Raw genomic sequence first — 27,310 nt, 5'->3', positions numbered from 1 at the left:
ACGAACTAAAACAAAACACAGGAGCAGAAACGGGTTTAGAAGGGAAGGAAATCGATGGAACTCAGGATGTGGTGACTTTGAGATGTCCACAGGACACGTAGGAGGGAAATCCTACACAGGGTTGGACATAACGCAGATGATGAGTTATCCACGTGCCAACGAGAGTTAAACTGAGCAAGTGTGAGACCACCCAGGGAAGGTGCCAGGATGGGATCTGAGGAACCCCGAGCTGGACCTACATCGAAGAGATAGACAGAAACGGGACACGGGCAAGACAGAGTTCTAGGGTAACACAGGAGCACAGTGTCTCAAAAACCAAGGGAGCGGTAGGTCCTGATTTGAAGGGAGTGATTAAAACCAGAAATAGCCGAACAGACACACTTTTCCTTGAGAAATGACTCAAACCCCTGCGTAGGGTTTGAATGAATCTAAAAATGCCTCCGTCCACAATCATATTAAAACGACGGCAGTGAATCTAGGGAAAGAGACCACACAATTCCTCTTCATCAATCTATTTCAATTGCCTAACCTAAAGCACCTTCCTCTATTTAAAACAACCTATTTTGTCGTGTCTCCCGGGGAAACAGAACGCAATCTCTCGCCACAACTCAGACAGCAGGCTTCATATGTTTGATTTAGATCAGTTCTTTCCGATTTTCTTCAGACCACTTAACCCGGCTTTTTCAAGTTTTCTGCAGTTTCCCCACCATTTCACTGTTTTTGTTAGTCATCCCTGGAATTTTGCCAGATTCTCTGCATTTTCTTACCCAGGTAGGACCCCAAAACTGTGATAATCTGCAGCTTGACAGAGCCGAGCGTATTGTCTGCTTATAGCTCAGCACTGTGCTTGTTTTTACAGCCACAGAGTCTCCTGACATTGAGATGTTAGAATTGGAAGAAATCCTAGGGCTGATCTAGTCCATTTTCCCACTTACTTAAGGATTCCTCATATTGAAACACTCAAATGGTTATCCAGCTCAAACTCCAAAAAAATACCCTTTCCTTACAGAGGTGTTGTTTTTTCGATTTAATACGTTGTAAAATCAATTTAGTGCATCCGTAAGTCACATTTTTAAAATAATAGAATGGGGACTCCCCTGGTGGCACAGTGGTTAAGAATCCGCCTGTCAATGCAGGGGAGGTGGGTTCGATCCCTGGTCCAGAAAGATCCCACATGCCGTGGAGCAACTAAGCCCGTGCGCCACAACTCCTGAGCCCACGTGCCACAACTACTGAAGCCCTCACGCCCTAGAGCCCGTGCTCTGCAACAAGAGAAGCCACTGCAATGAGAAGCCCGCGCACCGCAACGAAGAGTAGCCCCCGTTCGCCGCAACTAGAGAAAGCCCGCGTGCAGCAATGAAGACCCAATGCAGCCAAAAGTAAACATATTAATTTAATTAAATTAAAAATAAAATAAAATAATAGAATGGATGGATGGAATAGAATAGACTAAGACAGGAAAAGTTTGGATGGAATATCAGAGTCTATTAAATGCATTGAGGACAAATATTTCATGAAATTTCCATTTTCAGTTGGGGAAAAGGTGGTCTATGTGTGTTTGCAAACTGTATCTCTTACTGGGAGTCACAGTCCAAAACTTTCTACGTTGCCCGGCAGGATTACTCTTAACCAGCTCCAGGAAATCAATTTGCCTATTCTTTACTTCATCAAGCTTAGCTTTCATTTAAATCAAAATTTTCAAGTTGCTGGCATCCATCCAGCTCAACCCTACTCCTGGTCTTTTCTCAGTTAATCTGCTCATTTAGGCTAACTGTGTAGCCTTCAACCCACTACTTTTTTTTACCTAAATGAAGAAGGTAAAGGGCGTCATTACAAAGTTTCTCCCTCTCTCTGTCCCTCTGTCTCCCTCTCTCCATCTGTCTATCTAACCGGAAACACTTCATTTGCTCTTTTGGCTAGGCTGGGCCAGCAGTGCTTCTGGTGTTGCTACAGAGAATTAGCATCCACGCCTTTTCCAGTGCCCCTATTATGCTGAGAGACATCGTTCTTTTCTTGTAAATCACGAAGCACGAGTTCTTCGTAGCTAAAAGACATACCTCCCCCTGCTTCCGAGTCTCTCCAAATTCGGCTCACTGTAGCTTTCCTGCTATTGTTGCTTTGTTAGCTCTTCACCTTTGGTTGGAGAGAAGATATTCGGCCTGGTGAGCCCCTGCACACCCGAAAGTTCTGCTTCGACGCCGTCTCCCACAGCAGCCCGGTCACTCTGTATGACTGTCACGGCATGAAGGGGAACCAGCTCTGGGGACATCGAAAGGTAAGGGCCAGCTCGCTGCGGGCGGGGAGCTCTCCAACTGCCCTGCGTAAGGTTTTCTAACGCAAAGGTTTTTGGTTTTAACACATCGTTTTGATTTAAGTTGTTACCTGGCCATTTGGTGCGTGCATTTGGAGACCACAGCAAAGACGAGGGGAAAGGCGGAGCGCGTAGGAAGGGGCATTGCTTTGGCTTTGCTGGCCGCGTGCACACCCAGCCCAGTCAGTTATGACTGCGCACGGCTCTGAGGCAGGACCCTAGCCCTACACGGGAAGGGCCTGGTCTCAACCCAGACGGCTCCCAAACGCAGGGGCCACGTGCCCTGCAAACAAATGTGCGCACGTAGAGTTTTTCACGACACCAGTTCACACACGCACACAGATGAACACATCTCTTTACTGATTATGCATCTCAGGCTCATTTGCTTGGGAGCTCTTTGGGTTAAGGCAATTACATTTACACAAATACTAATATATTCATGTAGATCTAATTGTTGCAAACTTTATATAGAAAGACCCTTTTTTTTTTTTTTTTTTTTTTTGTGGTACGCGGGCCTCTCACCGCTGGGGCCTCTCCCGTTGCGGAGCGCAGGCTCCGGACGCGCAGGCTCAGCGGCCACGGCTCACGGGCCCAGCCGCTCGGCGGCATGTGGGATCTTCCCGGACCGGGGCACGAACCCGCATCCCCTGCATCGCCAGGCGGATTCTCAACCACTGCGCCACCAGGGAAGGGAAGCCCCCGAAAGACCCATTTTTAATCTGGCCAAAATCCTGCCCAAGTAGAGCAAAGGAGACCTTACTTGGGGAATTTAAAAGTTTCAGGAATTAGAAGGGTAACATGTATCGCTAGAAAAAATAGTTCAAAACTAAATATAAAATCATATTTTATTGCGTTGAGCATTTAAGTAAAGAATAAAGAGCAATTAAATATTTTAAAATATTGTCATTAAATTACCTTTTGATAGCTTTTCAGAATACACTTTTTTTTTTCTCCGCCTCTTTGGTTTCTAAGGCAGGACTCAGCTGTCAATTAGCAACACCTCCTAAGTGCCATTCCACCCCTCAAGTGTGTAGAACTCCAAGGGCCTCCCCGGCCAGGCAGAAGATGCCCTCTGTTTGCCTTTGCACACTCTGGAATGATTCAGCCTCACCCCAGACTGTAAAGGAAAATGTCCCCCCCGCCACCTGAATCAGAGTGTTAGCCAGCCTTGGCTGAGGTAAAGTCAGCATCCCCTGAGATCACAGAGAGCTGAAGGGAAGGGTCTGCAGAGAATCAATACGGGGGCCACTGGTTTTGATACCTGTTCCCTCACTGGGTCAGCTTTCTGGCATCTACCTCTTAGAGCTGGGCACCGAAAATTATACTCAAAGGCAGACTCATCTGTACAAGTTTACTCTACACACAGCCACCCACCCCTGCCAACATCTGGCAGGTTGTGGGGAAAGTACAAAACACCAGTTGTTATATCCTCTTAAAAAATAATTTAAAATCAAAGGAGCTAATAAGAAGATGGCATCCGAGGGGCTTCCCTGGTGGCGCAGTGGTTGAGAGTCCGCCTGCCGATGCAGGGGACACGGGTTCGTGCCCCGGTCCGGGAGGATCCCACGTGCCGCGGAGCGGCTGGGCCCGTGAGCCATGGCCGCTGCGCCTGCGCGTCCGGAGCCTGTGCTTCGCAACGGGAGAGGCCACAACAGTGAGAGGCCCGCATATCACAAAAAAAAAAAAAAAAAAAAGAAGATGGCATCCGATATGATACAGGGTGGTGGGGGGACGTCAGACAAGAGGAAAACCTCCCTGTTTTCCTTGTGAGATATATCAGAAATGAATAATCTTGTCAAACCCTTCTGCTCTTCAATATAATACAGTCTGTGCGTGGTGCAGTAAAGAAGCGTTCTGTTTTGTCTTGTTTTGATGGTTATATGCTGACTGTCAGGAAGTTACCTTCAGGGCACATGGATAAAATACCTGATCTGCCATTTGCTTCGCGTGCAGTTGGTCCCCACGGAGCGGACCGTTTCTCATCACTGCTTACAGCATGAGAAACAAACCATGCCATAATGCCCAGTTCAGCCAAGAAAGTACAGGGCCCCCCGCCAGGCACAGCTGTGCTGGGCTCTTTCCTCAGACCTGGCCTCGTGTGACTCTGGTTACCCTCGCCTGGTACTTATACAGCAAGCGCGATGTATACGTCATCGGGAACGTGCCCAAGGCCTAAAAGGAAAGCTCCTGAAACAGCTCATCTGAGGTGATGATTCAGGCCTGTTCCAATGTACCTGTTTGTTTGAGAAAGTCCCTTGTCTATTCCAAGGGCTCTTCCCGAGGCACAGAGAGAGAAGGCCCTCTGGTGGGTGCTGCCTTGTCTGTTTGGAGGCACTGCTTGGCCCTGGGGGCTTTGGACAGCTTAGCAATCTCTGGAGTCGGCTTTGGGGTCCCCCTTTGTATCAGCACACTGACGAATCCACGTGGATCCCTGAGACTCTGCTGCCTAAAGGACCCCCGCGGGGCGTCTCTTAGGCTCCGTCCTCCTCATCCTCCAGCCGGTGGGGGTGCACAGAGCTAGCGCCTTACACACCTCACAACCACCTGGGCCTGCTACGTGCGATCCACAGAGGAAGAAACAGATTTGGGGCCGAGCCAGCGTTCAAGCTCAGGTGCATCTGGCCTTGAAGCCTCTCCTCTTTCCTGCGCCCTTAAGCAATCCGATCTGTGTTCCCCGGGGGGGGAGTCCTGATGCCTGTTGGATTCTGCATCACCAAGACCAGACAAGCGCTTCTGCCAGGCGCACAGAGATTTCCTGGGTTGAGTAGTGGCTGCCGGCGACCTGCCTGAGTGGGGCAGGGGGCTGTCGGGCCCGTTTTCTGACCTCTCAGCACCCATCAGCTCTCCGATCTTGTTGGCCTTCTTTTCTTTTTTTCAGGAAGATTTTCCCCTTTCCCCCCAGCTTTACCGAGATGTAATTGACACACAACATTGTGTACGTTTAAGGTATACGACGTAACGACTTGATACACCTATGAACTGAGAAATGACCACCACAACAAGTAGAGTTAACAAATGCATCACTGTACAGAGTTCTGGGTGTGTGTGTGTGTGTGTGTGTGTGTGTGTGTGTAGAACCGTTAAGATCTACTCTCTTAGCAGCTTTCAAGTACACGATACAGAGTTATTGACTGTAGTCCCCATGCTGTGTATTACAACCCCAGAAATTTACCCAGCTTAGAAGTGGACCACCCTCCCTGACCCTCCGCCCCCTGGCTCTCAGTTATTTTTCTATGTGGCTCTTTGCCTCCACGAGAAAAGGAAGGAATCCCTATCCTAGGGTCGTATAACTAGGCTCCTGCCCAGCCATCTCCCCTCGTAGCAGGTACCCAGGGTAAGAAATCCCATTTTTGGTTTCTTTCACCACCAGGGGGACCCCAGCTACAAGAACAATGACTCGCAGAAGAGACCTCAGTAAAAATATTCAAATCACCAGCCGACACTCAGAACGACATCTGAGGCAAGAAACTGTCCTGCTGGCTCCTTAACCCCCTACGTCTAGTTGATCTCTAAGACGTGGAAACCCCTCCCTCTCCTTGCCGTCCCTGTGGCCGCAGCAGCCCCGACTGCAGCCCTACCCGTCTCAGTCCGGGATTACTTACTGCAAAGCCTCCCTTAAAGGGCCACCCTGCCACCGCCCTCCCCCCCCCATCCCCGCCCCGTCCATCCTGAAGTCAGAGGGGTGCCCACCAGAGCTGGTCATTGCAACCCTCTGGTTTATATGTTACTCGGTTTCCCTCTGAGAAGATGAAGTGCCTTCTTTCTCCCAGATTCTCCTCCTGCCTCTTCACGATCTGGTCAACGCCAGGGTGGCTCGTCTGGCCGAAGCCATTCTAATTCATCCTGGAACTGTAATGTGATCTTCAGTGAGTTATTTCACATGTGTGAGTTTCAACTTCCACGTCGACGAAACAGAGACAGTAATTCAGTGAGGGAAACCGTGGGAAACTTCCAGCAAGGTTTCTGACCACGTGATCGAATTCCCATCCACGTGGGTGACCAGTACAGTCAGTCTTGGCTTACAGCAGCTCCTGGGCGGGTGTTTATTCCTGACACCTCTGGGCTGCTGCTCTTACAGATGGAGCTGTCTGAGAGCCCAGAGGACAGAGGCCCTAGAGCGAGATACAGGGGCCAGCTTCAGGAGGTCGGGTCAGCAGGAACTGAAATTCTGGGGCCTGAAGAACTCTGGGCACGTGCCACCTGAGAACCCAGACCTTCCCATCTTCACCAACGCCTGGCACGTTGGTTTCTTTTTCTTTTCCTTTTTCCGTTCTGTGGTTGTAGAGTGAGGTCACAGGTCTGTTAGCCTTTTTGGAGATCTTCTTTGAGAAGGACCTGTTCAAGTCTGTTGACCATGTTTTAACATGGGTTGTCTGACTTTTTCTTTTCTTGTCTTTTCTTTTTTTACAGATTTTGAAGAGTTTTTGGTATATCTAGGTATAGTGCTTCATTGGTGATTTGTAAATATCTTACTCCAGTCAGTTTCTGGCCTTTTCTCTCTTCTTGATGAAGAGCTGTTCTTTCTGATTTAGTGTTTCCTGTGTCCTGTTTAGGACATCTCGGCCCACACCAAAGTCAAGAAGGTAGTATTCTAAGTCATCTTTGGAAGCTTTGTGGTTTCATCTTCTGCATTGTGGTATATATTCCCTGGAATCGTTTTTGTTTACAATGTAAAATGGGGCCGTTTGTTTCATATTTATATTCGATTGATCAATCATCATTTACTTAAAAAAATCATTTTTCCCACTGCAGGGAAGTGGCACCCTTGTCATAAGTCGAGGGGCCTTATATGCATGGTCTGTTTATGAATCCTTAAGTTTTTAACCCTCTGACTAATAAGTCTTAGCCATACAGAAAGTAAACTGATAGACAGACAAACTTAACCTAATAAGAACCAAAGCCCCATAACTATCAGTCTTAGTGGTGAAATGTTTCAACTTCCCTCTGGAGACTGGGAATAAAATATAATGTCTGCTACCGTCACTTCCATTCAACATTGCACAGGGGGGGCCTTCCCAGATCCATCAGGCAAGATAAAGAAATTAAAAGGTATAAGAAACAGAAAGGAAGAAATAAAACAGTCTACTCACAGACGACATAGTTGTGTACATAAAAAAACCCAAAGGTCATACATCTAAACTATGCAAGTTAGTAAGTACATTCAGCATAGTCCTGGATACGAGGTAAATATAAGACGAGCAAGTGTCTGTATGCCAGCAACAAAAAACTGGAAAATGAAACTCTAAACTTATTCCATTAGGTCACCATAAAAAGTATCAAATAATTAAGAATAACTCTCACAACAGATGTACAAGGCCTTTATACAGAAAACTACAAAACACCACTAAGAGGAACTTTTTTTGTTTTGTTTTGTGTTTTGTTTTGGTTTTTTGTTTTTGTTTTTTTCCCGGTATGCGGGCCTCACACTGTTGTGGCCTCTCCCGTTGCGGAGCGCAGGCTCAGCGGCCATGGCTCACGGGCTTAGTTGCTCCGCGGCACGTGGGATCTTCCCGGACCAGGGCACGAGCCCATGTCCCCTGCATTGGCAGGCGGACTCTCAACCACTGCGCCACCAGGGAAGCCCAAGAGGAACTTTTAAAAATACAAAGGAAAGCTAGCATGTTCAAGGATAAGACGACAATATTGTGAAGATATCCGTTCTCAAGCACATGTTTACATTTCACGCAAAACCAATCAAACCCCCGCAGCTTTATTTGTGGAAATTGATGAGCTGATTCTGAAATTTACATGGCAATGAAAGGGCCAAGAATAGCCAAGAAAAAGTTGAAGAAGGAAAAGAACAAGTATCAAACGCTATAAAAGTGCCAGGTACCCAAACATTACAAAAATGCAATTATTAGTGTAGTGTGCTGTTGGCATAAGGACAGATTGATGCTCTAGAAAGAGAAGGCTGGGTATTGGTATTTTTTAAGAGGTTCTGATGAGCAGCTAGATGGAGAATCACGTTTCTAGTTCCAGTTTTTACCTACTCTCCTTACCCTACCCTTCCCTCCTACGGTAGTTGGAATTGCCCCCTGCTTGTATTCCTGTACCATTTTGTTCCCTCCTTTGTACTTAGAACATTGTATTATGCACGCTTAGTCTCCCCTTACAGATGTTAATTATCTGAGCGCAGGAACGTTTTCTTGTATTTCTGTATGGCCTGCTTAATATCTACTACGCAGACATTCGTAAATCAGTGTTCATTAAATGGGCTCAGTCACTGATGCGATCCCCTCCAGGAGCCCCAAGCCGCGCTGGATAAAACTTAGCACATCTTTTGGTCTCAGAACCACGTTCCCAGCCTCCCCAAAGTCCCAAAGTGAAAGGTTTACGTCACTTTTCTGAGTTGCTCTCTGGGGTGTCCTTATAGTTTAACTTCCATAAGAAAGGGCTTAAGAATACAGCTAAAAAGACACCTGTCAGGCTAAACTGATAACAGTGAAACAGTCACAGTACTTTAAAAAGTGAATGGGTGGAATTCTTGGCGTGTGCCCACATCTGACTATTTATGGTACCTTATGTTACGTGCCAGGGCTTTAGCCTCTCAGCTCATAAAATCCTGCTGGTCCACGAAGATGCCAGATGGATGGCCACAAGGTTGTTATTTTTAAATCATTCCGGTTTGGTATTGATTTAGGACCTAAAATGAGGAAACAGAGTTTAATTAAAAGGCGTGAAATCCGACTCCGGTTCTGATAAATGAAGCCCCACTAAAAAAAATCCCGGGCTTGTGGTCATACTTAGACAGTCACACTACCCCTGATCAGCCCCTCATGTCTGGACAGTCCCAAGAATTAGAAAGCTCTTAAGACTTTTGGTAGCACACAGATTAAATTTCAACCGTTTTGGTCAAGACAGATTCCAGCTCCTTGCACAATGCCGGTCTGATCTTTACTCTTGACTTCCAATTACATGACCCAATTTCCTGCCATTGCTCTTCAGGTAACTTCATTGGGACCTACCTCAGCCTCCTGGACACAGATTCTTAACACACTCCAGATGGTCCTAGAGGGGGCATGATGCCCAAAAGGGAACACAGTATTCTAGATGTGTTTAACCAGAGAATAGAATGAGTTTCTAGCACCCCTTTGTTATGAGCAGTATATGCCTGTTGAATTAGCTTGAGTTGATTGATTTTTCTGCCTTAACTTCCATACTTGGCCTCGTAATGAGCTTTCAGTATTTTAAAAAAAGAACCACTCTTGCTTTGCTACACAGATACGTCTCTGTAGTCTTCTACCTGTACGGTTCACCTCTTATACTTGGGTAGCCATCCATTGGTTTCTATTAAATTCCCCCTCACGAGATTTACCCCCAGCCTGGATTTCGACTCTTTGATCCAGCTTATTACCAGGTGAACTAGTTTTACTCCAGCCGTGAGTTAGGGCAAAGTAGCATGCACTCAGGCCCTCATCTAAGCTGTTGATCCCAATGAACAAGGCCCCAGAACCGAGCCCTCCATCCTACGATAGAGGAGACATAGGTCCATCGGGTGCAGTTACTCAACCAGATGCAAATTCACCTGATGGTGAATTATCTTCTAGCCCACATTTCTCCAGCTTACCCATAGGAAAACAAAGAGGGATTTTCAAACATCTTGCTGAAAACCAGATGCACAATGTCTACATCGTACCCTATACTCTGAAAACAATAGGAGACACAATAGGAGACACGAGCATCGTATCCTGAGAAGTTGTAGTCTTTGGTGCGACCTGACAATTCAAAGATGAGGGAGGCTAACTCCCGGGAGGGGAGTACATGCACCCCTGCAAAGAAGCTACATTTTCAGCAGCGTTGCCGTCCCATCCTGTTTCTGTCTGTGCGTCTAATCCAGCTGAAGTCACTTCATCGTCACATCCTTTTAACTCTTGCCATATCTGGGTACCTTAGCCATATCCCTGCTGGTTACCATTTTACCTAACAGGCTGCACTGCCACCCTCTGGTCACTAGTAAAAAGATTTCATCACAATCTGTCTCAGGCTCTAACATGTGGACAAAGACCTCCTGAACTGAATGCCTGTCAAGATCGAGACTGTCAGACTTTAAAGGATCTTGGTAATCGGAACTATACAACTTTGACATTAGTATTTGCTAAGGAGGACAGTTCTTCCCTACTGAGCCATGTATGGGTCTGCAGCAGGACTGCTAGTCGGCTCGGCTAAGAAGGGGGTGAGGGCCTTCCCTGGCGGTCCAGTGGTTAAGACTCCACGCTTCCAATGCAAGGGGTGAAGGTTCGATCCCTGGTCAGGGAACTGAGATCTCACATGTTGTGCAGCATGGCCAAAAATTTTTTTAAAAAAAGAAGAAGAAGAAGACAGGGGTGAGACAGGCTGAGGCCAAGAGCACAGGGCCTGGACCCTGAGGGACCTGGGATTTGAGTTCTGGCTCCGCGGTGGTCCTAGCTCTGGGATCTTGGGAAACTTCCTTACTCTGTGCTTCTGTTTCCTCATTTATCAAATGGCGATAATAACAGCATCTACCTTAGAAGATTATTGTGATGATGAAATAAAAGCTAAATGCACCTAGGATACAGCGCTTAATAAGAGTTCAATGAGTGTCAGCTGTCAGACTCTCGGGTGCCCGAAAAACTTCTCCTGATTTGACTTTAGGTCTCCTCGTAAGTTTACGTAGGGGAAACGATAGGCTGTGTAGTCGTCTTCCTGCACTATTTTAGCTATTTAACTGTCGCTAAATATTAGAATGTAAATTCCACAAGAGCAGGGATTTTTCTCTGCTTTCTTTCATGCAGTATCCTCAGTACCTAAAACACTGCTTGGCACGTAGTAGGTGCTGAATTAGCATTTGTTAAGTAAACAGATGAACCTGGCTTCCTGTCTGTCCACATTCACTCTCTCTTCAGGTTGCTTGTGTGGATGAAGTAGATAAAATGGGAAGATCTGGGTAGAACATTTAACACTAAGAGGCACATAAATACATACTCGATAAATAGCAGCTATTATTATGTTGACGTGACTGCTGGCAGGTTTACTGAGGGGAGATGAACAGCTATGGACAGATGGAAACAAGATATGGAACAGATGGGCTTTCTCGACTCTTGGAGTTTTCAGTCTAGTGGGGAAGCAGACAGATTTTTACATTGAATACATTAAGTGTACAGGATAATATGGGAACGGGACACTGGGCTCTACCCAGGTCAGAGAGGTACGCAAGGCTGCTCTGACACAGTAGCTTTTAAATGGAGACCTAAAAGACGAGTAGGATTTAGGCAAGTGAGGAAAAGAATCTGAACAAGAATGGATAGGTCTATTGGGTTGGCCAAAAAGTTCGTTCAGTTTTAAGTAAAAATGAAAGACACATTTTTCATTTTCACCAATAACTTTACTGAACAACGTATTCACTGACCAAATGAACTTGCTTTTATGTAATGTTGGCAGGAGTTTGGTTTATTTTTATTTATTTATTTACTTACTTATTTACTTATTTATTTTGCCCGCGCCGGGTCTTCACTGCAGCACGTGGGATCTTTAGTTGCGGCATGCGGACTCCTTAGTTGCGGCATGCAGGATCTAGTTCCCCAAACCAGGGATCGAACCCGGGCCCCCTGCATTGGGAGCTCGAGGTCTTACCCACGTGACCACCAGGGAAGTCCCCCAAATGAACTTTTTGGCCAAACCAATATACGTATAACCGAATCACTTTGCTGTACACCTGAAACGAACACAACATGGTAATCAACTCTAACCCAATGTAAAATAAAAATTAAGTTAAAAAAAAATCTCAGATAACAGGGATCGGCTTGTGCAAATGCCCTGGGGTAGGGAAGAGCTTGGTTTTCTTGGAAGAACGGAGAAGCCAGTTGAAGCGTCTGCGTGTGAGGGGAAATGATGACTTCTAAGGCCAGGGGCAGGGCTGCCTATACAAGACCTCGGGACCATGCTAAGAACTTAGCGAAGAGGCTGAGAAGTCTTTGAATGGTGTGAAGAGCAGAGATTTAACAAATCACAACCGAGTCTGGACTGATCCTGGCTGCTCTGAGCATTGAGGGTACACTTATGCCCATCACTTGCCTGTAGCCCAGAAAACCAGTGATGGAGCAGGAGGCAGGGCTGCGGGGCTGCCAGCACTGTCTCAGCGCGCACACCGAGGGCTCTGTCGGTCGGGGCATCAGAAGCATTATTTCTGATTGGCCAAATTATCCACTGATGCAGGAAGACCGATTTTCTCCTCCTGTGAGGAACCGTACCTGTGCAAAGAAAAAATGGAAGAGGATAGGCAATCAGACTGCTTTGTCCCTTTTATGCGTGTCAACGTGTTATTCACATTCTCTCAGATGCCAACAGCAAAAATAGGCAGGAAAAAAACCCACCTGATGTGTCTTTCTTCCAGGACTCAAGGGCCACTCATCTATCCACCTGGTTCTTCTCCACGACCCCGGGAGGCGGGAAGGCGGATATTTCTGTCCCTTATCTTATCCCTCCCTCCTCCTTCCACTCCATTGGTCTTGCAGATGGAAAACCGAAATCACTAGCCAATGAAGTGGCCATCAGAGATGAAACTAGGATTAAAAACTAGTCTCATAATTCTGAGCCTTCCTTCTCTCATACCCATACTAGAAACAAAAGGACGTGAAGGCGATGTCTCTCACACAGTAATGAACAGTCAGCAGGAGGGAGTAACTCGACTCTCCCCACTTTACAGAGAAGCTATCTTGAGGTCCAGCCGATACCCAGCTGCTTTCGGGGCATCTAAACCTGGATGTCCCGTAAACACCTACGACTCGTTATACCTGAAACAGAGGCCATCTTCCCCGCCCCCAATCCTGCTCCTCTTTCTGCATTTCTCACCTCAGCACCGCTTTTCCTCTCGCCATCCACTCCCTCCCCCTTCATCCCCACCTCCCATCAGTCAGAACACCCTGTGCGCATTCGCCTCCTGAGAAAGCTTTCCAGCCATGTCTCAGGTCACCCCCAACTCCTCCGCATTGCTCTCGCTTTCACCTCAGCTCAGATCGGGGCCACCGCAGTAGCCTCCAGCTGTGCCTCCGGCTGTATCCCGAGTCCCCCACTCCCAGCCCGTCTTCCTCTCTGCCACCAGCATGAGGCACCCAAGATGAGGATCCTTAACTCGAATGTTTTCAATCCTGCAACACCCATCCCGCATGCTTGCCGGAAAAGCCAAGCCTCAGCGTTGCACCCCAGCCTCTTCATGGTGTGGAATTCATCTGTCACCCCCTGGAATCTTCCCCCTTGCTCCTTGTGCTTGGGCCACGCCAAGTGACCTGCTGGTCCCCAGCACATGATGGACTGAGCCCTCCATCACCTCTGACTCATCTCCGACCACTCTCCCTCACCCTGGCCTCCTCATGTTTCTCTAACCCACACGCTGCGCCCCTGCTTAGGGCCTGTGCACTGGCTGTCGCCCCGTCTGGCACCTCTTCCTCCAGATGCTAGCGTGGCCAATTCCCTTACCTTCTTCAAACATCACTTACTCCAGTGTCACCTTCCCAGTGAGGTTTACCCTTGCCGCCCTATTTAAGTTTGCACACCAGCCCTTCCCTTGGCACCCCAGTTTCTCCGGACTGCTTTGATGTGTGCCATGTCACCTTTGAACAGGCCACGGAAGCAAGGACACTCACGGTTTATGGTCTGTGCCCTACTGCTCTACCCGCAACCCCACCTCTAGAACGGAAGCTCCAGAAGGGCAGGAATTTTCATATTATTCAGGTTATTGATACATCCCAACCACCTAAAACAGTGCCTAACAGATAGTAAGCACCCTGTAGACTCTCGTGGAATAAACTGAATGCGTAAATATACCTGTCAGTTCACATCTCTCTGTTCACAATTCTTCTTTATTCATCCTCTTCCCCCGCAGCTACAATCTCACTGACACTTTCTGCTTCAAACCTGTCTCGCTTACCTACTGGTCTCCCCCACTTCCTGGGCCAGGGGAGGCATCGTAGGTTATCTTCCTATGCCTACTTCCTAACGCACACCAGAAAATAAAAAGCGCTTAATAAATACTTGTTGAACTCAGATGCCCTGGATCATGTTGTATTTCAGGCAACGTGCACAAACTCGGACCATAACCAGACAGAAGAGCTCATTCCTGAACGAATTACTGTGGTTCCATAAACCTTTTGCTGAAACCAGGAGGCACTGATGTATCCATTCGGATAACTGGTCGAGGCAGGTGCCAATTTTTGCAAATTCTATTTCGCCAGTCTTTCAGAAAACGCAATTTGGTCTTGAATAGCTGCTCTCAGACCAGATGGTTAGTACGTTCTGATTTTTAGAATTGGGGATGCTCCCTGACTGAAAATAAATTAAGAGGAGAGCAGGCGTGGAATAAGTATTCCTTCGTTAGTTACCGCATGTAGGACACTGTGCCAGCGATTTTGCATATATTAACTCACTTTATGCACAGCAAACTCGTGAAGCAGATATTACTATCTATATTTCACAAGTGAGGAAGCTGAGGTTCGGAGAATTAAGTCACCAACCAGGGTCACGTAACAGATGAATGCTGTGACAGGAATGGGTCCAACTGTGCTGTGGAATAAAGCCCGGGCGCCCTGCCCCCTGCCGCCGCGTTCATTCTCACGGTCATCTTCTTGTACGTTATGAACTCACCCACGTATTTTATTGTCTCTGCATCTTTTTTTTTTTTTTTTAACATCTTTATTTGAGTATAACTGTTTTACAATAGTGTGATAGTTTCTCTTTTACAACAAAGTGAATCAGTTATACATATACATATGTTCCCATAACTCTTCCCTCTTGCGTCTCCCTCCCTCCCACGCTCCCTATCCCACCCCTCTAGGTGGTCACTAAGTACAGAGGTGAACTCCCTGTGCTATGCTGCAGCTTCCCACTAGCTATCTAATTTACATTTGGTAGTGTGTATATGTCCCTGCCACTCTCTCACATCGTCACAGCTTACCCTTCCCCCTCCCCATATCCTCAAGTCCATGCTCTAGTAGGTCTGTGTTTTATTCCCATCCTACCACTAATCTCTTCATGACATTTTTTTTTTTTTTTTAGATTCCATATATATATGTTAGCACACGGTATTTGGTTTTGTCCTTCTGACTTACTTCACTCTGTATGACAGATTCCAGGTCTATCCACCTCATTACAAATAACTCAGTTTCATTTCTTTTTATGGCTGTGTCTCTGCATCTTTGACGTTTGATGCTTTTACTACCCTGAACACAGCGGGTAATGTTTCCTGCAACATACGTGTTCTTTTAAACTTTGGACCCTGCAGAAGTACAGAATCTAATAAAATGTAGTGCTGGCCTGTGAGTACCCTGCAGTGTCACCCCAGCTTGCTTTGAAGACGTGTCCCTCTCCAGGACCTACTTGAAAAGTCCCACCCAGCCTTCACCCTTGGGACCGATTGGAATTTAGCCTGACCTGTTTGGTTACGAAGGGCGGTGCCATAATGCTGAACGTGAAGTTTTTCATTTCCTGCTCAAGGATGTCTACCTTTCTTAGGCAAAAACGAAACAGACAAAAAACAAGGGAGGAGGCGGTCAGGGAAGGCGGGAGGGTGCAGGAGATACAGTTGGCGGCGTTACTTTTTGAACAGCCGGGGCACAAGCTCTGCCCTCCCTCCGGACTGAACAGAGAAGAGTCCAGCTAAAAGTGCCCTTTCAGGAGGGTTGTTAGGGAACAGCAGACTTGCCAGAGGGCTCAGAGCTCTATCCCAGAGGAGAAAAACTCTATTTGGTTCTGTGCCGGCACATCCTGTCATGACGGAGGAGACTAAAGGAGACAAGGGCTGTCGTAGTGTGAAGATGTCCATCCCAGTCTCCCAGTTCAGCCCTCCCTTCCCTGACCCCTGGGTAACCATAAGTTTGTTTTCTACATCTGTGACTCTACTTCTGTTTTGTAACTAAGTTTATTTGTACCCTTTATTTTAGATTCCACATATAAGCGATATCATATGATGTCTTTCTCTGTCTGACTTACTTAGTATGATCATCTCTAGGTCCATCCGTGTTGCTGCAAGTGGCATTATTTTGTCCTTTTTATGGCTGAGTAATATTCCACTGTATACACACGACTATATATAAAATAGATAACTCATAAGAACCTACTTGTATTGCACAGGGAACTCTACTCAACACTCTATAATGGCCCACAGGGGAAAAGAATCTAAAAAAGAGTGGATAGATGTACATGCATAACTGAATCACTTTGCTGTACACCTGAAACTAACCCAATATTGTAAATCAACTAGACTCCAAGAAAAAAAATTTTTAAAGGGCTGGTGTAGGACACGAGGCCACATTCACCAACGACGATGAGCCAGCCAGGAGAAGCGTGAGTAACAACGTTTAGCGATCCAGAAGCCGAGCCGAGGAGAAATATAGTGACGGCAATGTATGTAGCTCCCAAGGTCAACGCGGAAAACGCATGTTTTGGGGACACTACAGGTGCTTCCAGAAGGTTCCCCCTTAGGACCTGCTGGACACGGCAAAGACACGGAAGCTCAGTCTACGACCAGAGAGCAGTCATCTCTTCATCCCCAGCAAATGGTTGATAGTGTCTATCTGATGCCCTGTCATTCGTCACCAGTGAACTTTGGAAAAAACTGTTCATTCAATCTTACGTACGGCTGGGAGAGGCTTCAGAGATAGATCCTCTCCACCCCCTCGCTTTACTGACGAAGCTTCTCGGACACAGATAGACGTAGGGGATTCTACTTTTCAACGTTTATGAGAACACGAAGTAGAGTTACAGAAACATACTCTGGACGGTTCAGGGTCGGGCTGCACCTGCTTTTGCCACCCGACTGTCCCCACGAGCATACCCGGGTCGGCCGGAGCGTGTATTCCAGCTGGAGATTTGGAAAAGTACGATCACCTTATGGCTTGGAAAATGACATTCGGAAAAATAAGATGTTCAGAAAATCTGGTTTGGCTTTCGCATCCACGCTGAGGCGGGAAGAGAATTGAAACATGTTCTACTCCTTTTTTCCTCATTTTTTAGTTTTTACGGAAATATGTGTTGGGGGAGAGAAACTGCGAGTCTATGGGGGGGGGGTCCCCACTTGAGCTACTGACAAAAGTGACAATAGGAAGAAATCTAGATAGTTAAGAAGAAAGAGAAGTACATGGATGTGGAACAGAGTGAATTTTAGAATTTAGCAGGTCACGTAGAATGTTCACGAATGTAACAGCTTACGGATGCTCTTTGAAAAGCTGATGGAAATGTATTAGGCCTGTGTAGCTAAAGTGGTAGAAAGTGGGGCAGGAGACGGAGCGCGAGGGATGCTGGGAGGGGGGCGGGCGGGGGGAGGGCCAAGGAGCTGCCGCCTAGGGAGGCGCGGGGGGCGGGGGGGCGTCTGTGGGATGGGATCTGTGACCTCAGCAGCAACAGCAACCCCAGGAGGGAAGAGGCGGGTGAGCTCGGGGCACAGCCTCCTCCTCCAGCATCTGCTGCCTCACCCGTGAAAGGAGAGCTCCTGCCAGCTGCCCTGGGGTCAAATAGCAGCCAGTGACGCAGGGCGTGAGGGAAATGGGCAGGAGAAGTCAGCAGCCCTCTCGCGTGCAAGGAAAGTGAAATCCACAATAAAGTTGGGAGACGAAAGAGAGCAGAGGAGAGAAGGGAGCCTATGCATTAGATGTAGCTCTGCGTTTACAATGAAAGGGGAAACATGCAAACGAGGCTTGGGGCCCGCCTTCCTCCTTCCTTATCCTTCCTTCTATGCACCCAACTATGCAAACATCCGGGTCCAAAAGGACCTTAGGTATTGGTTAGCAGCCAGTGTAACCCAGAAATGCTCACATGGGATGCCTAAAAGCTGAGTCTAATGGTCCTCAGTTAAAGAAAATAAGCAGACCCTCTAAATGGTTCCTAAGCTAAATAATAAAACATAACTTGTTCCTAAAGTTTCAGCAGTGATCTGGGGATGTTTTTACATGTTATTGGCCCTTTTCTTTTTAATGCATAGACACTCTAAGAGACAAAAGCATTTATTGCTAGCTAAGGAAAGATCCCTTTCTTGTAGCACTGGCTTCCTTCTCCCTGCTTGCAGAATACAAAGCAGTTGTGTATTAATAGAGGCTATTCACATAATGGGCTTGCTCACCACTTAAACTCTGTGCCCTGGGAGGACCTTCATTCACAGAGCCCTTCTCTTTATCACATACCGAGCTCACACTGCCTCCCTCCACTTTACAAAAGGCAGGGAGCATTGCATCCCAGGAAGAGCAGCGATGCCGGTGAAGGGGTCAGGAAGAGGCAGAAGCTCAAGAGTCAACAAATTTGAGCCTGCGCTTGGAGGTTCCGCCTGTGCGCTGTGTACCCCCCAGTCCCGAGCTCATCTTGGTTCCTGGTCCTCTGGTATTTCCCCTTCCCGGTTCAAGGGTAGGGAAGAGGACGACTCCACCGGTCCTCTGGGTGTGTGTGCGCGCGCGCGCGCGCGCGGCTGCGGTGGTGTCTACTGCGGACTAAATTACCATTTCTGTAGGCATTCCTCTCCCCAAAGGGCTAGACTAGCAGCTGCTTGACAAGCAACCTCATGCACTTTTCATCTTCAAAACCCGCCGTGTAACAAAATGCTTACCACAGAGCAGGAAATGAATGGATTATATATTTTTTTAAATCCATGAATGAATGCATTCTTTGTTTCTGGCTGAATCTGCTTGGAGGGCCCACATTGCACCAACGGTTCCTAGGAAACCACATTCCGTGTGGCAACTCCACCTCCTGTTGTTTGATTTGGGAGGGGTGCTGTTTTTTTCACGCGCTGGGTACATACTGAAGTATCAGCAGGGTTATTTTACTTCCTCTTTATATTATGGGTTCCAGGCATTCACCAGGTATGATATCAGTCTTTTCTTTTCTTTCCGATCCCTGCAGGACAGAACGTTATTCCACCCTGTGAGTAACAGCTGCATGGATTGCAACCCCGCAGAGAAGAAGATTTTCATGGCCAGATGTGACCCTCTCTCCGAGACTCAGCAGTGGATTTTTGAACATATTAATATGACTGTTTTAGAAAAATTTAACTACCATGCCAGCTCCTAGAAAGGAAAAAGGAAGAAAGAAACAGTGATTACCTACAGGTTATAAAAACTAAATTTTAGCCAGTCTCTGGGTCAGAGGAGTCAGGAATAACGTTTCCTAGATCCAGGAAGTCTGGCTTAAAGATATGTAAATGCCATGTCCAAGTAGGTTGTCCTGAAGAACTTCCTGCACCTGAAGAACTTGGCTAAGAACCTCACCAGCTGCTTCTGAGAACTTGAGCAGTCCCCTTGCTGGCCAAGGGCAAAGATGATTTAGGGACTTTTGCAAACAACTGCTGAGTTAATGAATCCTAGCATTTCTCAGGTCAAATCCTGCAGTAGTGAGTAGCTATGAATGCCTCCTCTTAAGTGGGTGGGTGGGGTGCAGGTGAAGGGCAGGACCTCTCTGACAACCTGTCGCAGGTTTAGAACGGGCCATTCTCCGACTCGAAGGGTTAAAAGTGCTGCAGATGATTCTAGAGTGCTCATACCATTCTGGGTTCTTGTTGAATTTTGCCATGAGGGTGTGCTATCTAAGACTTAAATTACATCATGAAATGGACTTGGAGTGTCTCCATGCTTTCACCGACGTCTGCCATTTTCCTTTTACCGCAGAGGTAACTTACTGGTCATAAAGGTTCACGCTCCATAAATTAGCTGAAGTTCTAATTCAGTGCCCCTGTATGAATCCAGCTGAAAAACAAACACGAAAAACTATGCTACCAAGTTACTCCAAAGGGAAAGATTTCACAGAAGCAGCAAAACCATGTAAGGCTTAAGGAGAGGAATTTCCCTAGGATATCTATTTTTACTTTTCTATTATTTTTAGAATTTTAAAAGTCTGATGTGTGTCCAGTCGTAGTTGTACTAAGGAAGGACATGGAGTGAGGTTGATGTCATTTGTTTAGGAGATTCTTAAATGCAAATAAATCTACACTCCAAGTGACGTGAAAATGGCTTAGTACACCAGTTATGCTTGATCAGTGCTGGGGACATAGAACTGGTTGGGTTTTGCTCTCGGCTGGGGTTTTTTGTTTATTTGGTTTATATCGTAGGTATTAAGGATGCTTTCGTTTTCCTTGGAAGCACATTGAAGGAATTTCCATTAACAAAGTGCTTCTGACCCCATTTTCTATTAATGGGACAAGATTTCAGGGATGATTAAAAAACTAAATGGAACATTTAATCCTTAAAAGAATTTTTTTTTTTTACTTTTCAATAACAATGGGGGTGGGGGAGGAATATACAGCGATGAGTATATAGAGGAAAGAATGATGTTTGTTTTATATATATATTTCTCAAGTTTTTTTCGGGTAGAACAAAGTTTTTATTTTGCTTTTGTTGTTTTCTTTCCACTCGCTTTTCATATTAATAAAATATATATATATATTGTCTTGGATATACAAGCATTGAATTTTAGAACTGGGAAGACACTTAGAATCCAATCCCTTTGTTTTTACAGATGAATAGCGAAAGCCCAAAGGAGAGTGGTCCTAATTCCTGGCAGGGCGGAGGGGTCTTCCAACACCTGATGTCCAGTGCTTTTCCTCCTGTGTTGTCTCTTCCGTTATCCAAGAAGGTTCTGGTTTCTACTCTGATTTGACTAGAAATGTTCAGTCCCTAGATGAGAATAATATGCCTGCCTGGGAATATCCACAGGAGGAGCATTCACGTTCAGAAGCTTTAACATACGAAACCCCTTCGCGTAAATGTTCATGATTTTGTTCTCTCCTTCAAATCTAATCAAAATGTCCAGTTAAACTGCCCTGCTAATAGGTGGGGAAGAGTTATTTCGTTATCTTTACTGATTTTTTCAAGCATACTTTTGAAGAGCTATTTTATTTAAACTGACAGTCGCAGAGATTTTTGTGTGCGTGTAGGTCAAGCGGTCTTGAAGCTTTCAAGATGCATAGTGGAGAAAATCAATAGTGAGAAATTAACCTGTGTGCTGAACAATTCCAGAGAGTGGGTGAAGATTTATCTCAAGTGTTCAGAGAGCAATCTGGTTGTAGAATGAGATGAGCCTATAAAAATCCACGTTATGTCACTGAACAGTTGACTGCTGTTTACGGTTCCACCGAAGAGCCAGCCCCAGGTTTTGCACCCTGGAAAGCCCAGATTTGCAATACGCGAGGGTGCTCTCGTCCTGGGAAGACCGCATCCTTTTGGTGTGACGACCAGGATCAACATAGATTGGTCTCCTGGTCTCAGAGGGCCTTGTCTCTTACTTTGACTAGAAGGATGGAATACAAAAAGTTAAAATTAAAAATGTTTCAAGAGAAGCCTGAGACATGAAAGCCAAAATTAAAACCTCAAACTGCCAAGTAATGGTTAGATGTGTGCAAAGGGGGAACATCCAAACAGAATCAAACAGAGCTTCAGAATCTACCCCCAGGCAGGAGGGCCTGGCACTGCAATAAACACGTCCAGGGAGGTTTCCCAGTACCACCAAAGGGCGGGACTCTGCTTACTTGAAATGCCGCTATGGCCATTCTGAAAAATAGAAAATTGCATATGTTTTTGCATTTATTCGGCAAAAGGACTGAACAGTCATCAGAGAGATTCTCTTTCCTGGAAAGAACACGATTTAGAAATGGAGCATCAGAGGTCTGACCTGCCCTTTTATCAGAATGAGAAGAAGAAGAGCAGAAAGTTCATCTGGCCCTGGAAATTGCTACTTCTCCAGAACAAGAAATGGTTTTGCCAGAAGTTAGAAAATAGTTAATTTTTCAAATCCTTTTTATGCACTTACTGAGAAAAGGCTGTGCTGGGAAACAGTTGTGAACGAATTGTGGGATTTACATGTGCTCCAAGGTTGGATTAATACAATGGCAATAACAATGACTGGCTTCTAGGTCTACTGCTGTTTAGTTTAAAATCTTAACATGATCACATGTACTGTTTTGAAATGTATTCATTATAACAGAGGCCTCAGTGTATAATGCAAATTCCAGGATTATTCTGTGAATTGGTAACATAGAGCGTTATGCAACAGATGTGGAACACGTAACGAAAATGGATTCACGGTCAATGAAAGAGAGCGTTAGGCCCATTCTGTTCACATTGTAGCAAAACACTTGACACGGTGTCCTTTAGCGGCAATTATATGTTTTTTTAAAAAGCAGCCAGGGGACTTCCCTGGTGGCACAGTGATTAAGACTCTGCGCTCCCAATGCAGGGGGCCCGGGTTCAATTCCTGGTCAGGGAACTAGATCCCACATGCATGCTGCAACTAAGAGTTCACATGCCACAACTAAGGAACCCATGAACTGCAACTAAGACCCGGCACAATGAAATAAATAAATTTAAAAAAAAAAAAAAAGCAGCCAGAAAATAAAGGGCATATAAATATCTCTTTTGTGCTTCTTGCCCTCACATGAAAAACTTCGATTTCAATTCCTTCGTAACTCCAGTAACTTCATTATCTCCACAATGAAGGAGCAAAGAGGAATCTTTTATTGGAAAGACTGGCATATAAATTTCATGTCAGACACATCAAAAGAGCCAAGGACACTCGGATTTCAAAGCCGACTGTCCAGTGAGAAAAGGCCAGGCCCACCTCTGGGTGACATCACACATCTGAGGACCAGAACTGCATCGATGGCAAGGCTGAGACATTCCTTCTGCTTTTGACTTCCCATCTGAAGTGTTACAGACTCTTTCCCAGGAGTGGACAGTGTCCCAGCCGCCTCCAACTGCTGCCGGGTCACCTTATGCAGAGTTTAGAGTCTTCCTAATAATATGAGGTTCTTGTGAACATTGATTTATCCAGGGACCCCTTTAGGAATATCTCCTGAGGCCTCTTCCCCTGGCAGGGATATAAGGTGGAAATAACACTTTCATAAGCAGCTGCTGGAGATAAAGAAAGAGGGCATTTTATATAAATCCTGGGAGACAACACCTCAAAGGGAAAACATCTCTCAGTGATCCCCTGAGATTCTGGGAGTAAACGCAAACGGCGAGAGGTACTCTGTATCTCTAGACACGGGTACCCATCACCCCCTGCGTTCACTCCATCACCAGGTCCTGCCCTGGCCATCCTAACTCTCACGTGACACCACCAGCTGTAATTGCTCTCCACGTGTGCCACCGTGGCGGGAACACTGAGGAGTGACAAGTGGCCAGTCCTCCTATGCCGCCGACATTGGAAGATTGCTCTTTGATTTATGTCTGGAGCCTTTGTTGGAGGCCCGGGAGCTGTTTGCGACTCTATTTGGTAGACTTGACGTTGGCTCGGAGCTTTTATCACGGTCACTCATCTCTGCGCTTGACACGTCAGGCTGGGGTGTCTGGTACCGCGGCTTCTCAGCAGACGACAGCTCAGGCACGTGGGTGATGCTTCAGAGAAACCTGGGGACATGTCTTCCGTCCCTCTGGCCGGAAGTGGCCCCCTTCGGCTCACCACAAGACAGCCCCCAGGTCTCCTAGAGTCTGCCACACCCCACGTGTGCCCGGGTCAACCTCAGTACAGAAAGGCTGGACGTTGCAGAATCTTCTATCCTGACATCACTCACCTTGGGAAGGGTGAGCTTATTAGTTTGTAACTAAGGGACATAGGTCCTGGTTTACCAGGGACAGTCCTGGTTTCTGCCTGTGTAATTATCAACAGCGCCCCCTTTCACGCTTAAAAGTGTCCTAGTTTGGATAGCAAATTTTATGGTCACTCTATCTATAATCCACCTGCTTGTTTACTTCTTAGTTCCCGTACTTATGAAGGCCCAGAGTCTACAAGAGATCAGCTAGTCTCACCCCATCCCTTCACACAGGAACAGACAAAAACCAGTTCTGTTTGGTGATTGTCTAAAGCATTCACAGGGTTCTTTACAAGTTGCTTCATGGAAGCTTATTAATTAAGAGTTCTTACACCCATCTACATTGTTTCATTGAATCAAGACGATTCTAGTTTAAATGTTTTTTTCATGATTTCAAAAACTGATTTGAAATTAACTAAGTCATTTTCTACTTTTCCAAGCTGAAAACAGTAGATGCCCGCCAGTAGCCATATTATTAATTCTCAATATTATGGTATAAGATAGAGATCGATAGATGATAGGTAGATAGATAGACAGACAGCTAGATTCTCTTTGCAATATTGCTTTTGTTTTTAAAGTGATTTTACATGTATCGCCTTCTGCCCTTGTAACCACCTCTGCAGTAGAGGATTATCACCATCCTTATGAAGAAAATGCAGGACTTGTGCCCAGGGGGTGTGCCCAGATCAAGGTCACACAAGTTCACAGCAGAGCTGGGATGAGAATCCAGGCCTGTGTGCTGAGGCCTCAGTTTCTTCCAGTCTCTGTGGTGTCCACACCTCACTGTAGGGTCGGTGGTTCATAGTCAAACCAAAAACGAGAGGGCTTGAGCTACTTCACTGGTGGGAACAATCCTTCCTTGGGAGCCTCTGTTTTTAACCCTTAATTATATTTGCTCTTCTTCCCCTAAGCTTATTAAAGGGAGAACACCAAACTGCGTTCAGGATTAGTGCCTCTTAATGAGATTTCCAAGGTACTTGGAAGAAGTGATCTATTAAAGCTATTTGCATAGCTCTGGAGGAGAAATCCTCAAGCGAATACTGTGCACTTTGGGAGTATTAATGGGTTCAGCCCTCGGTGGCGGGGTGCAGCCAAAAGAATAAAACAAAATAAAATAAAAATAGATTGCTGGAGCACCTTCCCACCCCCAACCCAAGATTCTGATTCATTCAATCCAATCCGGGGTAGAGCCCAGGAATTTACATTTCTAACAAGTTTCTAGGCAGTGGGGATCCACCCTTTGGCTTAGATCAACAGTCTCACCATTTTGAAAATACCTTTTTTTTTTTTTTTTTTGCGGTACGCGGGCCTCTCGCCGCCGCGGCCTCTCCCGTTGCGGAGCACAGGCTCCGGACGCGCAGGCTCAGCGGCCACGGCTCACGGGCCCAGCCGCTCCGCGGCACGTGGGATCTTCCCGGACCGGGGCACGAACCCGTGTCCCCTACATCGGCAGGCGGACTCTCAACCACTGCGCCACCAGGGAAGCCCCTGAAAATACCTTTTAAAGCTAGTTTTATTGTTGTTGAATGTGTTTAGAAACCATGTATTACATTTAAAAGACCTCTCTTAGAAATGATAAAATCCCAACTCATTCAAAATCCAAAATGAGTGTAACTCACTTCAATAGATATTTATTGCCAGAGGCAAGTTTCTATTTTAAAGCTCTTCATTTTTAAAATTCTTTTAAATTGAGGTATAGTTGATTTACAGTGTTTCAGGTCTACAGCAAAGTGTGTGTGTGTGTGTGTACACACACAGATTCTTTTCCATTATAGGTTATTACAAGATATTGAATGTAGTTCCCTGTGCTATACAGTAGGTCCTTGTTGTTTATCTATCTTATATATAGTAGAGTGTATCTGTTAATCCCAAACCCCTAATTTTAAATCTCTTTAAATCAAGATCACAGAGCTGAAAGACCAAGAATAGGCAGTATTATGCTATCAACTAGGTCAAGGCCCCTACCATTAAGTGCCTGGCATTAAGCATCGTGTTAATAATTCAATTATTATTGTTCCTTCCTCCGTTAATGAGCTTCATGCTACTACAGAATAGTATTGAAAATAAAACGAAGGCAGAGTATGGTTAAATAATTTACTTAACATTGTTTTCCAGTATATCAGCCCGTCTAACCTAGACCATGCTTTTCCTCAAGTTCTGTCTTGAGAAAAGAAACGTTACTTTTTGGTGGCAAATACCTGGCTGAGCTCTTTTCACAGACACTGTGCAGATGTCACTGAGCTGTGGGTCCTCTCATCTTTGAAAAATGCTGCAAGTTTAATTACCAGTCTTTTAAGTGTAACAGTATCTCACTATGTTGAACTCAGTTGAGTAACTTCCCTAGAAACAGCTGCAGAAAGTAAAGAAAAGCTCAGTATTTCTGCCATGTTGGAAGCGTGGTTATCTTGAATTGTAACCTTCTTTTCGTTGAAAATAAATACGAAGATTTTTTTTTTTTTAAGTTTGTTTCTCCCTTGTCCTCTGTCTTCAAAAATAAAAGTTACCTGAGAATAGGTCTTTTTGTTTTCAGTGTATTTAAATTCTAGCCCCTAGTGGCACACAGAGTAAATCCTCCAAACTACATTTCTTTTTCCAAGTACTTTTCTAGTTTTGTGTGTGTGTGTGTGTGTGTGTGTGTGTACGTACCATGGATGCATGAAGGAGAACATATGATGGGGAAAAGGATTTTGCTTTACCGCTGCTTCCTATTCAGATTGTGTCACCCAGCAAATTGCTTGTTATGTGATGTAGAATGTGGCCAATCAACGCAGCCGCATGTGTTCAGATCTTACAGGGGGAAAAAAAGGCAGCAGATGCAAAAGCTCCTTTTAGAGCCAAAACTAGACAGTGCATCTCATCTCAAAAAGATACACTTCTGTCATCAGGACTTTTGAATTCTTGGAAAGGAGTAAGAACCCGGAACCCAGGGGTCCCCGACAAGGCTCCCGCACCCTGCAGAGAAGGGTCCCGAGGAGGTGGGCTGTGGCACCGGTGAGGGTGAGAGAGAGAAAGAGAAACAGCCGTTGTCTTGCTTTCCTCAAAATAATTTATTTACTGTCCTGGAGGAAGCAGCGGGGAAGTGCTGGAGTGGCTGAGATGTCAAAGAGACAATTTCACACACACAAAAAAAATGCTGCACTTGAGCAAGCAGTCACCTTTCATCACCGTCCCCCCCCGACCCACATCCCCCCACCCCCAGCAAGTGGCCAGGGTCAGGCCCACACAGACCTGCACCGCCCCCGAAAAGCGCCTTCGGCGGGAACACAAGGATTTCTAAAGAATGGGAGCTCAAGCAAGGATGAAAAAACTATGCAGAGTCCCTGCGACGTTTAAAAGAAAACCATCTCGAGGCCAGTTCATCCGGATAATAAATGCCCTTGGACATGGATGGGAGGCTCTTTGATTGGGAGAGACAGGAAAGCCTGAACCGGAAGAGAGCTAATGACCTTGTTCCGACATCCATCAGACATCAGCCGGCTGCC

At 46.0% G+C, this 27,310-nt stretch overlaps 1 protein-coding gene across 3 annotated transcripts in view; it reads left to right on the top strand.

Moving 5' to 3' along the window:
* GALNTL6 (polypeptide N-acetylgalactosaminyltransferase like 6) overlaps nt 1-20,484 on the top strand; it is a 1,725,164-nt gene extending 1,704,680 nt beyond the window's left edge. For 2 of the 3 annotated variants that reach the window (XM_067040058.1, XM_067040059.1), the window contains 2 exons: nt 2,126-2,275; nt 19,151-20,484. In XM_067040058.1, coding sequence (XP_066896159.1) covers nt 2,126-2,275; nt 19,151-19,318 — 318 coding nt within the window. In that variant the 3' untranslated portion in view covers nt 19,319-20,484. The remainder of the gene's footprint in view (nt 1-2,125; nt 2,276-19,150) is intronic. The other variant, XM_059071079.2, reaches the window with a different exon arrangement.
* The last annotated feature ends 6,826 nt before the right edge of the window (nt 20,485-27,310 follow it).

This window comes from Kogia breviceps, chromosome 8 (assembly GCF_026419965.1).
Source record: "Kogia breviceps isolate mKogBre1 chromosome 8, mKogBre1 haplotype 1, whole genome shotgun sequence".
In the NCBI taxonomy this organism is placed as follows: Eukaryota; Metazoa; Chordata; class Mammalia; order Artiodactyla; family Physeteridae; genus Kogia; species Kogia breviceps.
The sequence above is the reverse complement of the archived record's forward strand: the minus strand, read 5'-3'. Positions and strand labels throughout refer to the sequence as shown.